General features: G+C 37.8%; 1 protein-coding gene across 5 annotated transcripts in view; it reads left to right on the plus strand.

The window, feature by feature from the left end:
- NBEA (neurobeachin) overlaps positions 1–16,045 on the plus strand; it is an 858,254-nt gene that overhangs the window by 348,170 nt on the left and 494,039 nt on the right. For 4 of the 5 annotated variants that reach the window (XM_048847621.2, XM_048847613.2, XM_048847638.2 and 1 more), the window contains 2 exons: positions 1,795–1,948; positions 14,899–14,922. In XM_048847621.2, the coding sequence (XP_048703578.1) occupies positions 1,795–1,948; positions 14,899–14,922 (178 nt within the window). The remainder of the gene's footprint in view (positions 1–1,794; positions 1,949–14,898; positions 14,923–16,045) is intronic. The other variant, XM_048847630.2, reaches the window with a different exon arrangement.

Below are 16,045 nucleotides of genomic sequence, written 5' to 3' on the forward strand. Positions count from 1 at the left end.
TTTAAAGGTAAATTTCCATTGTAAAGTCAGCTTTACCAGACTTACCTTATTATAGTATCTGACATGCCTCAGTTAATTCCTATTCTTTGTGAGGGATAAAAACTGCAGTATCTCACCTATCCTTTCTGAATTACTGTGTCTTAATGGACTTTTTACTAGTAACCACTACATTTAATATGGGGATGACAAATATCTGTGCCATTATTTTTAGTAGCCACTACTAGCATTTGGAAGTGTTTGCATTCTTAATCCAGAAATATTTGTTCCACACACCAGCCTTCATCCTAAGGGGTATATCTGTATCTGAATAATTTATTTATTTTATGACTTAATACAGATGACTTAATACAGGAGAATTTACTAGGCAGTCACATCTAGCTGAAAAACAAGTTTTCATTTCTGTAGAGATTTCTAATTATAAAACAATAAAGACATGCTTTGTCTTGATTAGACTTAACGGCCACATTGCTATTAACTGTATATTTTTGGACATAGCATCGTAATTCATTTATGTATTTAACACATTTTCAAAATTTAAAAAATAGTACAAGTGATCTTGTGCCTTTTTAAAAAGCATCTGTTTACCATTTTAAAAAAGAAGAATATATTGTTTAAATACATTGCTTTTCACCTTGATGACTCTTCTGTTCTACCTTTTAGTTAAGCAAAGAAACTACCTTAATAGTTATGACTTGTCATCAAAGTCCAGTGGTACATCAGGCACTATTTCATCGATTTCCCAGAATGACATAATTCATTCTGCAAAGGCTGTAATATCAGTAGTTGAGAAATCACTTAATTAAATGAGATTACCAATTGACTTACATTTGATTTCCAGTTTTGTGTGACCTTACTATAAAATAGTCAGTAGTAGTAGTTTTTTATACCAATCACCTTATGTTTGCCACCTTTGTTTACCTAAAATTCACAGGCAAATTAGAAGTTTAGTTTGTAATTGCTTCTCCAATTAAGACCAATTGTTTGTTTACTGGCCACTAATTTCATAAACTGGATAATTTAATTACTCATACTGTGGTATGGACAAGCAATAGGCCAAAGATTCCTAAACATTTTCATAATGTGAATTACATCTTGAAAGTAATTTGTCCTATGGACACTTTCCCACCTATTTGCAGTCATGGGGATGGTTGTGCCTCATGTTGATCATTTCATCCTTGTGGCATTTACAGCAATTACTAACATGGAAAATTAATATTAGGAACACAGTTCTATATTTTTAGCTATCTTTTAGTGGAATATAGCAAATGGAAATAAAAAGAAGTTGACGCTTGTGACTAACCAGCTCTCCAAAGAACACCAGCAGGTGCTTTGTGGACTACTGGTGGCCTACAGATCAGTCTAGGGACCTCTCTTGTAGACAATCTGATCATTTGTTATTATCAGAGCTGCTTTAAAAGGTATCAAGTGCCAAATTCTGCCACCCTTATTCATGTTGAACAATACTTTAGTCCGTGAGCAGTCCCACTGGTTCCAACAGAATTGTTTGTGAAGTAAGGCACTAAACAGTGTGAATAAGGTTGGCAGTGTCTGGGCTCTATAATGGATAGTATAGAAATCGTTATAGTCTGGTATAAAATAAAAATACCACAAAGTTGTTATGCTAGGATAGCTCCTATCAGTATTTTAAAATATTTTCATTTTATCTTTTTATTATTACAAAGACAATGCCATACAACTAAGAAACATTCAAGTTCTGGTTTCAAAAAGCAGAAAATCTAAACTTTTAAAAAACATTGGTATTGTAATATATCTTTTTTTCTTCTATTTTTATAGTCATTCTACAAAATCTGTAATGGACTTTGTCAATAGCAATGAAAACATTATTTTTGTACACAACACGATCCACCTCATTTCCCAGATGGTAGACAATATTATCATTGCTTGTGGAGGGATTTTACCATTGTTGTCTGCAGCCACATCTCCAACTGTAAGTACAATATTTCCATCTAGTGGTCATGTTAAAAATTGCTGTTAAAAATAATAACACAGGATTGTCTATGACTGAATAGGTTTCTTTTTAACAGGAGAAAACACAATTTATTTCTTCCAAAAGTTTGATCAATATCAACCAAACTGTTAAGGTTCAGTGTTTAAGGGGCTGCATTGGGAAGGGTGAAGGAAAGGCCCCTCATTTAGCATGCAAAATGCAATTTAATTAGTAATAGCAATGTTTTGCTCTCAATATCTCATCTGAAGATCTAAAAACATTTTAAATAAAAACAGTGTTATACCTCAAACACTCATGTAAGGAGCTGTGGTTATTAATGACATTTTCAGATGGGGAAAATGAGATACAAATGGGTTAAGTAACTTCCCTAAAGTAAAGTAAAACTTCCCTAACAGATCAGCAGCAGTGCCAATAATAGATGTTAAGGATCCTGACTCAATCTCCTGCCTGAGCCGCTGGACAACCCTCACTTCTTTGCCTATATTCTTTATTACCAGTACTTACGTAACTAGAAATAGTTTCACACTATTGCTCTACTAACTGGACCAGTAGTATTTGGCACTCAAACATATTAATGGGCTAGCAACTGTCTAAACAGAATCATATGATATTGATTTAGACAATGGATATGTATATACTGTACCTATAATATTTGCACCATCTCAAATGGCAAGCAACTTTATTCTTGTTCTATTTGCTATGAACAAAAAGTGTTGTAATTCACAGGCATGACTCCACCCTGCACTTTAGTCACAAGAATGACATCAAATATGTTAAAGGAAAGATTTCTAGAATGTTACATTGCAAAGAAAGCTGCTTTGTGATGTGTACAGGGAAAAACTACAGCAATACATCTTAAGATGAAAGCTTCTCTGCTGGTGTTTAGAGGAAGGGCACTTAAACACGTTTTTCAAAACAAGCAGCTGGGGCTTTGTTTGAAAATAAAGATGCTTTATGTGGAATCCTCATAGTATATAAAACAGGCACAGTTTGAATTACTTGGCTATAATTCCATCTCTGGATCTTGGTGACTCTAGCTTTGCTATCATGATCTATGTCATTGCAAAACCATTTGATAAAACCTTTAGTCCTGCAATTCAGAGTTGCCCTTTTTTTATTGTGTATAATTCATGAACATCCAATAAAGTCTTATAAATTACCCTTATCTTTTGAATAGTGTTGTGTTTACACATCATAATATCCTGGTTTGCAACAATAAGATGTTCTTAATTAAGGTGATTTTGCTCTATGTTCTATGAGATTTCAAAATTAAAAGATTGAATATTTAAAAAAAAACATTTTCTTAACTAGAGTATAGCAAAGTCCCTTACAAAACATTCCATTTCGTCATCTTGTTAGAATAGTAACAGCGAAAGAATTTGTACAGCACACTTCTTAATTAAAATGTAAGTACATACATGATGTATATTTAGCCCAAGAGCTTGTCACCTGTAAGTGGCTCAAGCTTTTCTCTTGAGCTGGAGTTTTTTATTAAAGGAAACCCTTTAGAATACGTCCTTATATTATACATAAGGGTATAGTCATTTTTCAATTACTTGTGTGGTATTGTTCTATATTAAAAGTTATTACAAAATGAAGTGAATTTAAAACTAAGAAAGATTATAACTTTGAAGTGTGCCAAACAGTACTGCTCAAATGCTATCCCAGATGAAAGCTGATCAAGTGGCATTGAATAAAAAGCTGGGAGGGGGGCAATGAGTAATAGAGAGAGCTTGCCATGTAGGTGAGGGAGGTTTAAAAACGAGTAGATATAAAGACATAGAGGAATCTGGGTAGACATGGATGTGAGACTTGCTTCCATGTGATAGCATGTACACACATTGTAGATCACATTAGATGTGACAACAACGAGGAGTCCTTGTGGCACCATAGAGACTAACAAATGTATTTGGACATAAGCTTTCATGGGCTATAACTCACTTCATCAGATGCATAAAGTGGAAAATACAGTAGGCAGGTATAAATACACAGCACATGAAAAGATGGGAGTTACCTTACCGAGTGGGGGGTCAGGGCAAATGAGGCCAATTCAATTAGGGTGGATGTGGCCCATTCTCAACATTTGACAAGAAGGTGTGAGTATCAAAAGAGGGAAAATTATTTTTTTGTAGTGACCCAGCTGCTCCCAGTCTTTATTCAGGCCTAATCTGATGGTGTCAAATTTGCAAATTAATTCCAGTTCTGCAATTTCTTGCTGAAGTCTGTTTTTGAAGGCTTTTTGTTGAAGAATTGCCACTTTTAAGTCTGTTATTGAGTATCCAAGGAGATTGAAGTGCTCTCCTACTGGTTTTTGATGTTACAATTCTTGATGTCTGATTTGTGTCCATTTATTCGTTTGCATAGAGACTGTCCACTTTGTCCAATGTACATGGCAGAGGGGCATTGCTGGCATATGATGGCAGATATCACATTGTTAGATGTGCAGGTGAACGAGCCCTTGATGGTGTGGCTGATGTGGTTAGGTCCTATGATGGTGTCCCTTGAATAGATATGCAGACAGAGTTGGCAATGTGGTTTGTTGCAGGGATTGGTTCCTGGGTTGGTATTTCTGTTGTGTGGTGTGTGGTTGCTGGTGAGTATTTGCCTCAGGTTGTGGGGCTGTCTGTAAGCGAGGACTGGCCTGTCTCCCGAGGTCTGTGAGAGTGAGGGATCATCCTTCAGGATAGGTTGTAGATCCTTGATGATGCGCTGGAGAGGTTTTAGTTGGGGGCTGTAGATGACGGCTAGTGGCATTCTATTTCTTTGTTGGGCCTGTCCTGTAGTAGGTGACTTCTGGGTACCCTTCTGGCTCTGTCAATCTGTTTGTTCACTTCCCCAGGTGGGGTATTGTAGTTTTAAGAATGCTTGTAGGGATCCTGTAGGTGATCCTGTAGCTCTCTCTGTCTGAGGGATTAGAGCAAATGCAGTTGTGTCTTAGGGCTTGGCTGTAGACAATGGATCATGTGATGTGGTCTGGATGAAAGCTGGAGGCAAGTAGGTAAGTATAGTGGACAGAATATTTCTGGTATAGGGTGGTGTTTGTGACTATTGCTTATTTGCACAGTAGTGTCCAGGAAGTGGATCTCTTGTGTGGACTGGTCCAGGCTGAGGTTGGTGGTGGGGTGGAAATTGTTGAAATCCTGGTGGAATTCCTCAAGAGCCAATTCCCCTGGGTCCAGATGATGAAGATGTCATCAATGTAGCGCAAGTAGAGTAGGGGCGCTAGGGGACGAAAGCAGAGGAAGCGGTGTTCCAAGTCGGCCACTAGATATGTACTTATTCAGTTTATCAAAAAGAATGAACTCATATGCTACATGTATTTTACTTCATTGTTTCGTAACTGTATTTCTCAACCATATTTTTGACATGTATCAAGGCATGTATAGTACTTCTCACTGAAAACTGTGTGCCCATTTTGAAGCTTTAAAATATTAATATCACATAACTTCCTTCAGGTGATATAACCCTGTGGCCTAGTACTTTTAATTTACACCTTCCTTTCACAGCATTAGTGAATCTGATTCCCAGTGTATTAGAAATGTGAAGAGGGACATGGTCACTGGGCAAAAAAGAAAAATAATTAACACTTGTCATCCTATCTGATTATTAATTTATGATGGAAAGAAAGGTAGTTAGTTGCTTTTCTAGTTTCGTAGTTGTGATGTAGATTTTTTTTAACCAAGCTGTGTTTAATCCAGCACTTATCCAGTTTCAAAAAGAGAGAGTTGTTGGTGTTTCTAGTTCATTTATTGAACCTCACAAACATTTCAGTCTCTTTTTAGATTCGGGTTTCTCTTTGGTTTGATCTATATGATGAGTGTGTCTCTTGAGCTTCCTAGTTCCCTTACAATCCAAAATGTTGTACTTGTTACAGAAAATCAGTTCTTAAGAATTTGATCTTTTGATAGTAGTTAATAAGAGCCCCAGGATACAAATTATTCTTCCCTTGAGTCTAGCTACCATTTATAAAAGGGGGAAGACGATATCTTTCACTCAGCTGTTTTACATTAGCAGTGCAGTAGTTGAGCATTTAAAGCTTGGATTTTGTTTAGGTCCTGAGCAGGAAGGAGCAAATAAAAGAGCGAAAGAGAGACTCAAATGGTATTCACCCAAGAGTTCTGAAGGAACTCAAATGTGAAATTGCACAACTACTAACTGTGGTATGTAACCTATCATTTAAATCAGCTTCTGTACCAGATGACTGAAGGATAGCTAGTATGACGCCAGTTTTTTAAAAAGGCTCCAGAGGTGATCTTGGCAATTATAGCCTGGTAAGCCTAACTTCAGTATTGGACAAACTGGTTGGAACTATAGTAAAGAACAGAATTGTCAGACACACAGATGAACATGATTTGTTGGGGAAGAGTCAACATGGTTTTTATAAAGGGAAATCATGCCTCACCAATCTACTAGAATTCTTTGATGGTGTCAACAAGCATGTGGACAAGGGTGAACTAGTGGACATAGTGTACTTAGATTTTCAGAAAGCCTTTGACAAGGTCCCTCAGCAAAGGCTCTTCAGCAAAGTAAGCTATCATGGGTTAAGAGGACAGGTCCTCTCATGGATCAGTAGCTGGTTAAAAGATAGGAAACAAAGGGTAGGAATAAATGGTCAGTTTTCAGAATGGAGAAAGGTGAATAGTGGTGTCCACCAGGGGTCTGTTCTGGGACCAGTACTATTCAACATATTCGTACATCATCCGAAAAAAGGGATAAGAAGAGGTGGCAAAATTTGCAGATGATACAAAACTACTCCTGGTAGTTAAGGCCAAAGCTGACTACGAAGAATTACAAAGGGATCTCACAAAACTGAGTGACTGGGCAACAAAAGAGCAAATGAAATTCAGTGTTGATAAATGCAAAGTAATGCACATGGGAAAACAATCCCAACTATACATATACAATGATAGGACCTATATTAGCTGTTACCACTCAAGAAAGAGATCTTGGAGTCATTGTGGATAGTTCTCCAGAAACATCCACTCAATGTGCAGTGGCAGTGAAAAAAGCTAACGGAATGCTGGGAATCATGAAGAAAGGGATCGATAATAAGACGGAAAATATGATCTTGCCTCTATATAAATCCATGTATGCCCACATCTTGAATACTGCATGCATATCTGCTTGCCCCATCTCAAAAAAGATATATTGGAATTGGAAAAGGTTCAGAAAAGGGCAACAGAAATGAGTAGGGACATGGAACAGCTGCCATATAAGGAGAGATTAATAAGATTGGGACTTTTCAGCTTTGAAAAGAGACTAAGGGGGGATATGATAGAGATCTATAAAATCATGACTGGTATGGAGAAAGTAAATAAGGAAGTGTTATTTACTCCTTTTCATAACACAAGAAGTAGGGGTCACCAAATCAAATTAATAGGCGGCAGGTTTAAAACAAACAAAAGGAAGTATTTCTTCACACAACGTAGTCAACCTGTGGAACTCTTTGCCAGAGGATGTTGTGAAGGCCAAGACTATAACAGGGTTCAAAAAAGAACTAGATAAGTTCATAGAGGATAGGTCCATCAATGACTGTTAGCCAGGATGGGTAGGGATGGTGTCCCTAGCCTCTGTTTCCCAGAAGCTGGGAATGGGTGACGAGGGATGGATACTTGATTACCTGTTCTGTTCATTCCTTCTGAAGTACCTGGCATTGGCCACTGTCAGAAGACAAGATACGTGGCTAAATGGACTGGTGGTCTGACCCAGTAGGCCGTTTTTATGTTCTTAGAAATATTTTTGGGGTCAACAGAACGAGTGTTTTCTGACAAACCTCCTTTTGTTGGAAAATTCCCAACCGCCTCTACTTTACGGTTAATTGGCCTAATAAATAGGCCTAATAAATTTATAACAAAGTAACCACAGCTGTTCTCTAATACACAATATGGTATGTAGCATATTAACAAAAAAATTTCCTTGAGGTGTCTTAGTATAGTCCTGGTTGGCTCTTTGCATTGCTGAAAGGGCTCTGGAATGATCTAAGGTACCTAATTTCTATATGGCAAAAAAGTCAAACTTTACTGCCTGAAGTTAGGTGTCTAACTCCATATTAAACATGTAAATAGCCTGATTTTTTTTAAGAAGTATTGGGTATCTGTAAATGCTATTGATTTCAGTGGAACCATAATATGATAAACTATTTCAGGCACCAAAGTTGGAAGCTTTTTACTTTAGTATGCATGCAGCCAATAGATAGGAAAATACGACATCACACCTGAGAACAGGCTCAGATTTGACCAAGGATAGTTCAGGACTCTTTGTTGCAATAATCATTTGTTAATTCTTCCTAGAAAATCACCTTCTGGCAATGCTAATATTGCCTTGTCTTTAATTAACTGTTTTTCTTACAAGCTGGTTTTGAGGAGGTCAGAACAGGAGCTAACTGCCTTTGAGATTCAAAAGCTCCCCAGGATCCTTTCTGCTACATTACTATAAGAAAAGTCTCACAATCAGTGGAGTGGATTTGGAGGTTCTCTTTGTTCTGATATCACCCACTGTAGCATTCATCATGAAATAGAAAGCTCAGTCATAAGAATGGTTACGTTGTACTCACCTAAATTTTCATTGTGATATTGCTATATTTTTATTTGCATAACTAGGGACAGTCTAGTCAAAATTAGCTCTTTAAAGCCACAGCACGGGATCTCTGTGTCGTTACATCAGGTGTCAGCTTTGGACTCAATTTTCTGCTCTCCAGTTCTGAAAGAGATAGGTCTGCAATGATTCAATCTGCTGTGAAACTGTAGGGATCAGCTGGAAGCAGAGTATTGTATGCCAAGAGATGCATAGAGCAGCTGATATCAACAGTTTTTTTTTAATTTTAAAACACTCCAACAAAGCCCTGTACCATCCCTCATTGCAGTGGATACAGAAGAAGGGAAAGTAGAAATTTTAAAGAGAAAAGTCTAAAAGATGGAGAAAAAGAGAATCACCATGTACTTCCAACCTGGACCATCTAAGGGTAAAATAAGTAAGCCAGGGCTCAGTCCTGCTCCTATTGCATAACTCACATTCAGTTTATAATCATGGTCCAAATTAGTACATCCTTGAGAAAAGTGAAATTAGAGCATAAGGAAAAACTTTGAAAAGAAAATGATTCTCCCAAAAGTAAAATCCTAAATTAGGTTCATTTGTTAAAATTAATAAAAACAGAAACTAATCTTTAAGATGAAGTTCACATTGCGGTTTCCCATTGCCTGGATATTAAATAAATTTACATTTTCAATAAATGCAGGTAGTATTTACTAAAAAGAAAAGGAGTACTTGTAGCACCTTAGAGACTAACCAATTTATTTGAGCATGAGCTTTCATGAAAGTAAGATAGGAGTGGTTTCTTCATGGCAGCAGTACCTTGAAGTAAATTTAGAAATAGCTTTACAACGTAGTTTGACTATGGTATTTTTATATTTTTATTATTAATCATGTTTATTATGGTGGTCCCTAAGGCGCAATCAAGAGTGCTAGGTACTGTATAAACATAGAATAGTAGGTGGTCCCTGCCCCCAGAGAACTTACAATCTAATAGATAGGACTGACCCGGGGTGGAGAAAGGGGTATAACACACAACCATAGTGAATTCTGTGATGGCAGTAAATGTCCCTTTTTTTGGAGAGAGGGTGAGGTTATTTAGGAGGGGAAGAGTTAAGAGAGATGATGGAGACAGGCCCTGGTAAGAGGGTCAAATGGGAGTGAAGCTGATGTGAAAAGATTGTGAGGGGGGTGAAGAGGAAAGATTGGAGCAGCAGCCAATCAACTCAGGGCAGAAAAAGTCCAGTCAAAACTGTAGAAAGTTCTCTGAGTGTGCAAAGGACCAAAGGTTCCTGCTTTGGCTGCTTATACCACTACTTGCTGAAGTCTCTGACTGGCTTGCTACAGTTTTCCCTCAACGCCACGTGGCAGGAGGGAGGGGGAAACACCATCTGACATTTCCCATTATAAGACCCTGTTCTCAGCGGCTTATAACTTTGCCAAACTTTAACGACTTGTGGTGAAATGTTCCATGCTGGATGTCTGTCTCAAGTTGAATTTTTGGTTCAGTCAATTCTGAAAACAAAAGTAGGGAAAAATACATTGCTTTGCCCATGTTCAGAAATTCTTGCAACCTTTTCTTGGTAAAACTCTAGTGACTTTTTCTTTTAAAAGTTCAGACATTGGGACTGAGAGCTGGGATGGAGACTGAGACGGGCTGGAAGGCTACTGGGATTGGGAGCAGGCAGGAAACTGGGATTGGTTGGGCAGGGGGATTGCGAGCTGGGAGGGAAACAAGAGGAACCAGTAGGTGTTGGGGTACACTGAAATTTGACGGGATTGGGGGAGGGCGGAGAGACTGGGACTGAAAACCAGTGGGACAGGGGGAAGATGTTAAAAGGAAGGGAAACCAATCTGACAAGGAACAGGGGTGCGAGGGCAGAATTGGTATTCTCTGGGCAAAGAAACTGGGAAGGAGATGGTGGAGAAGGGACAATGAGGTTGGACAAGGAGCCCAGGGATGGAGATTAGGACAGGGAAGATGGGGGCTGCACAACTGGAGGTCAGGGTGAGGGAGAAAGATGGGATGAGGAATCAAGAGGAGGGAACTGGAAATACCTGGGCAAGGAGACTGGGCAGAAGGAAATTGGGATGGTGGAGGGAGGATATGATTGGCTGGGCAAGGAGACGGGGACTGGGATGAGAAGCCTGAAATGTGGAGAATGGGACTGGGATGAGGGGTGCTGAAAGGTTAGGACAGGACAGGGACAGATTGAAGAGGAGGGACAGAAGGGGTCACACAGGAAATGGACAGAAGAGTCTGTGCTCACTAGAATGCACTCCTCTCCAGGGCTTGGAATGGGACCCACAATTCCTGAGTCTCCACCATTCCTCTGCTATCAGTCTCTGTGAAAACGGCAACATGTTCATCCTCCTCTAGTGCTGCTCCACATAACAGATGGCAGCTGACTACTGATATCAGTTATTCCACTGGTTGAAGTGGCAGAGGTCTGTGCCATGGATTGAATGGTCCCTATCCTGCTGATGAATCATAAGAACATAAGAATGGCCATTTTGGGTCAGACCAATGGTCCGTCTAGCCCAGTAACCTGTCTTCCAAACTGTGGCAAATGCCAGATGCTTCAAGGGAAATGAGCTGAACAGGGCAATAATCCAGTGAACCATCACCTGTCATCCAGTCCCAGCATCTGACCATCTTGGCTAATAGCCACTGAAGGACCTATCCTCCATGAATTTATCTATTTCTTTTTTTAATCCAGTTACAGTTTTGGGCTTCACAACATTCCTTGGCAACAAGTTCCAGAGGTTGACTGTACGTTGTGTGAAGAAGGACTTGTTTGTTTTAAACCTGCTGCATATTAATTTCATGGGGTGACCCCTGGTTTTTGTGTTATGTGAAGGAGTAAATAACGCTTACTTTCTTCACACCGTTCATGATTTTATAGGCCTTTATCACATCACCTCTTTACACATTACCTCTTGTCCAAACTGAATTAGACCCAGTCTTTCTAATCTCCCTTCATATGGAAGCGGTTCCATTTCCTTAATTATCATAGAATCCATAGAATGATAGAATATCATAGAATCAGAGTTGGAAGGGACCTCAGGAGGTCATCTAGTCCAACCCCCTGCTTAAAGCAGGACAAATCCCCAACTATTTTCATTGCCCTTGTCCGTACCTTTTCTATATGGTTGTCAATATGATGACACATGCTGGAATTTTTTTAGTTTGCTTTTTTTTTAAACCTAGGAAATTGTACACACACAAACCCTTCCTACATTAAAAGGTCATTATTAAGGTTGCAAAGTCAAGCATCCAAAAGTTAGGAAATTCCAGAATTAAGGTTACCTATGTTACTTTAATTCAGTCCTCTTGTGCGTATGCATTATGATAGTCTCCAATTACGTGATCACATACTGGTTTTTTTTCCCCACAGGATCCCTGCCTCATTCAGTTCAGAGGATAGACCTGCTCTGGGAGTGAGTCAGGGTTGTCTAGTGAAGGAAACTGTTGTTTGTAGGACCCCTGCTCCATTTGTTGCAGAAATGCAGGGAATGAAGCAAGGGGATTACAGGAACGGAAAGGACAGTCTCTTTGTTAACGTAGTTGAATCCTGCTGTGGAGGATTTGATTCTTCTGATGCTAGGCAAGTTGCTTAACCTAGCTTTTAACAGGTGGTCATTTGTTGTGTATACCTCATTTTCTGACTGCTTGACTTGAGAACCTGAGGTCTGATTTGCAGAAGAGCTGAGCACTCTCAACTGCAACTGACCTCAGTGGGAGCTGTGCTTTAAACATATGAAATGCTATATAATGCTAAGAATTTGGAAAAATCAGGTTCTAGATGTCTCAAATTGGGCACCCAAAGTTAGCAGATACTTGCGGACCTTAACATCTCTGTGCCTCAGCCCCCTATCTGTAAAATGTGGATGATCATAACCCGCATCTCACAGAGTTGTTGTGAAAATAATTTCATTAATTTTTGTGAAGCACTCTAGTGAGGAGCACCATAGAGGAAACCATGAGGAAATTATTAATGCGTCTTCCGAGCAATTTTTAGATAGTGTGGAGTAAATAAGGTCTAGGGACACACCTTGAGCAAATGAAGATACAACAAAATATTGAATTTCTGCTTATTAAGTGAGCACCATCTGTTCTGTGCAGTGAATTGAGGCAGGGCACTTGTGGAAAACATAGTAGGTGATCATATAATTAAAGACTGTATCATAATGCATGCACACAAGAGGGCTGAAATAAAGTCACACAGGCAAAATATTCAGGTGTTAATTTTAGTGCTTGACATTGCAACTTTAACAATTTGCTTTTAACGTAGTTGCTGGTGGGCTTTTTGTTTGTTGGGGGGATTGCATGTGATTTAGTATAAAAATTGCATAGAGCCAAGGATAGGTGCCTTTTAATTTCCAATGGGATGTATGAAATAATACATGAAAATACTAAAATAAATAAAAATGATAAGCATATATTTTGATCTAATAATGTTGTTTTATGATGATATGCCAGAAAGAGTTCATTTCCCAGTACTAGTTTACTGTTCATTGGGGTAGCAGGGACTGAGGTAATCCTTCAAAGACCTCGCACGGGGAGATATTAATATACATCTTTTTAGCACTTACACTATTTTTGGTGTCTTAAATTTACGTGACATTTTATAAATACAAATAAGACACTCCGTGTGCCCCAAAATTTTTGCAACCATATAAGACAAAATGTGAAAATGCAAAACAAGACAAAGAGCATTCAGGATTGTGAAAAATGCATTTTGTTAAAAGCAACATATGTCGCCAGTTAAAGCATGGGGTGGACAGACTGACAGTTCCAGCTCGTCATTAGTTCATATAAAATGGCAGCCATAACCAGGGACTTAAAGATGTGGGTTAAAGGAGAAAATGGAAAGTTTGGGGCTCAAACAGGGCTTCAGTGAACCTAACGTCAAATCCTCGTCCCATTGAAATCAGTGGGAGTTATGCCATGGATGTGATGGGACCAGGATTTCACCTGTTTCAGACGCGAAAGAAAAAATGTAGGTGGGTCCCAAAGATGGGTTTAAGCTTAGAGTCCGGACCAAACTTCCACATGTGGAAGGATGGTTAGATACCGTTTCCTGCCAAAAAAGAAAAGAAAACTTCCTTCTCATTTTGCTGGAGTCGCTACTGTGATGGACTATTAGTGTAACATAGCTGGAATGCTTTTGGTTTCAAAAATGTGCTATCTGAATTATGACAGTATTAAAATATTCTTGAAAAATAGGTTTTTTTTACTTTCATACCTGGAGAATCTTTCTTGTGCTGCAAATCTATTGTGTACAACATCACAGCATCTGAGACACCAAGATTTTGTTCTATGTACAAGGCAAAAACAGATAGCACATTGTGGTAACTGTTAGTAATATATTACATTTTAATATTGACTACCATAAATTGTCTTCAGTGCTGGAAGTGCAGTAGTCTTCTATTTTTCCAAGGTAGTTAGGGCCTAAATTATCAAAAATGACTTGTGATTTTGAGTCCCTCAATTTTTAGATACCCCACTTGCTCAGCACCCGCCCTTTAAGGTTTAACAGGTTGGGGATTTAAAATTGTAAAGGCCCCCAAAATAATGTTTAAAAATATGGCTCCTGACAACTTAAATGACAGGCCTGTTGTGGGGAGAGGGCTCTTACTGAGAGCAAGGGGTTCTGACTGAAAATAAAACAAGAAACCCTGCAGAACTGCTAAGATTGGTGTTCTGGGACTAGCCCCAAACTCCCTGAGGTGATCCAAAACTTGGACTTCCACTGGTGGCTCAAATTCATTCAAATGTTTAGTACAGTTTGGGATTAAGTGTGAAAATTGTGCACAACTCTGGTGTATGTGTAACAAGGTATGTTGTGGTGCTCCAATCCAAAGAGCATTACCGCTGAAGAATCAAGCATTTTTTCTTCTGATTTATATGTATGTTTTGTCAATTAATTTTATTCATATGATTTATCTCTCAAATCATAAATACTAAGGCTGAATTTACTTTTTTCAGTTTCAGTTAACTGGAGAATGACACAATTATGTCATGTACTTCCGTGATTTATATAACAAGTAAAATTCTACTGTGGGCATACATTACTAACACATTTTCTCCATGTATATATTTAAAATATGTATTTCGGTTTGGATGGATCAATGTGGAAAGGAGCTGTATAATAAGATTAAAAGAATAGATTTAAAGTCCACACTATGTGCAGTTTAGTTATTTTTTAAGTCTTTGTTTTCAAATGTTCACTTTCTAAGATGCAATGTTTATTCCTATTATAAATTAATCAGATAAAGATATGATTCCAAGATATTACTTTGTTTCAATTTTACATTGTATTTTCAGTTAACTTTAATAATTTTCTTTTTCTTTTATTGTTGTAATCTGTTGTCTGTTTTGTCTATTGCATGTCCAGGGTTCTAAGGTTAGTATTACTGCTGTAAGTTTCAGTTTTTAAGTTTTTCAAATTTTATTATTTTTGATAATTTGATATTTTGGCTTTTTTAAAAAACAATTTTCATGCCATATTTTAGGATATGGTCAGGGGTAAATTAGATGCATTTATGGACTTTTCCTGAAATGTTTATTTTAGTGTAATCTAATGCATTGGCTAGTGATTATATGCTGCTTATTGTAAACTATCAAGTCAAAGTTAGACAAGTCTATGATCTAATATAAATTGCAGAAGTGTCAGTCTGCTGTGAAAATCTGATTTAGTTCAAGCTCTGGATGTATAACCATCTGGGAATTTAGTTATTCCTTTTAAAATTTACATAGTAAGCATGAATTTTACCATACCATTCTAAAACATTCTAGCTGCTGAAAACAGTTTGCTAAACAAGAAAATGTCTCTTAAATGTAGTCAGAATACATGTTAGTGTGTTACCTTTAAGAGGTGGATTTCATTATAGTAATTAGATCTAATAGAAGGCTATATATTGTCTTCATAATGAATTGGCAGCATTTAGGAAGATTTCCTAAAGAAAATCTTAATTTTTTCTTCTATGTAATGCTAGCAAAAATCATGTAAAAAGTATTCTGTGGTAAAAACTATACATGTAAAAACTATACATGCTTTTACATGGATTTACTATGTCATGTGAAAATAAACCTGGACATATCATATTGGGAGGTAAAAGAAGATCTACGCCCTTAAGAAAATGTATATGGTTCAATATAGTTAATTGTATTATAGCAATAATCCACAACAGGGAGTCCATTAATAGGCCATTGGTGCATATTTCTGGTGTATATTGAGGTGAGTCCAAAGGCCATGTTTCTATAACCCCCTGAGAATTGCACCAGCAGCCTACTAATGTATACCCTGGCATGGCTTCTTGATATTCAGATATGGCTTCTTCAGTTTAAATTTCATTTGTGTAAATGTTTTATATATAAACAATTTGCTACTTTTCTATGTGAATTAATAAATTTTTTCTACTATGAAAAGGGGGTCACAGTAGAAAAATAACAGAAAATAGCAGGGAATAACTGCCTAGAGGAATAGTAGTGGCAGCCCTTCAAAGGGGGAAATGGTGTTTCAAAGGTCTGATTGTCATAAT

Source organism: Caretta caretta, chromosome 1, assembly GCF_965140235.1.
Source record: "Caretta caretta isolate rCarCar2 chromosome 1, rCarCar1.hap1, whole genome shotgun sequence".
NCBI classification, from domain to species: Eukaryota; Metazoa; Chordata; order Testudines; family Cheloniidae; genus Caretta; species Caretta caretta.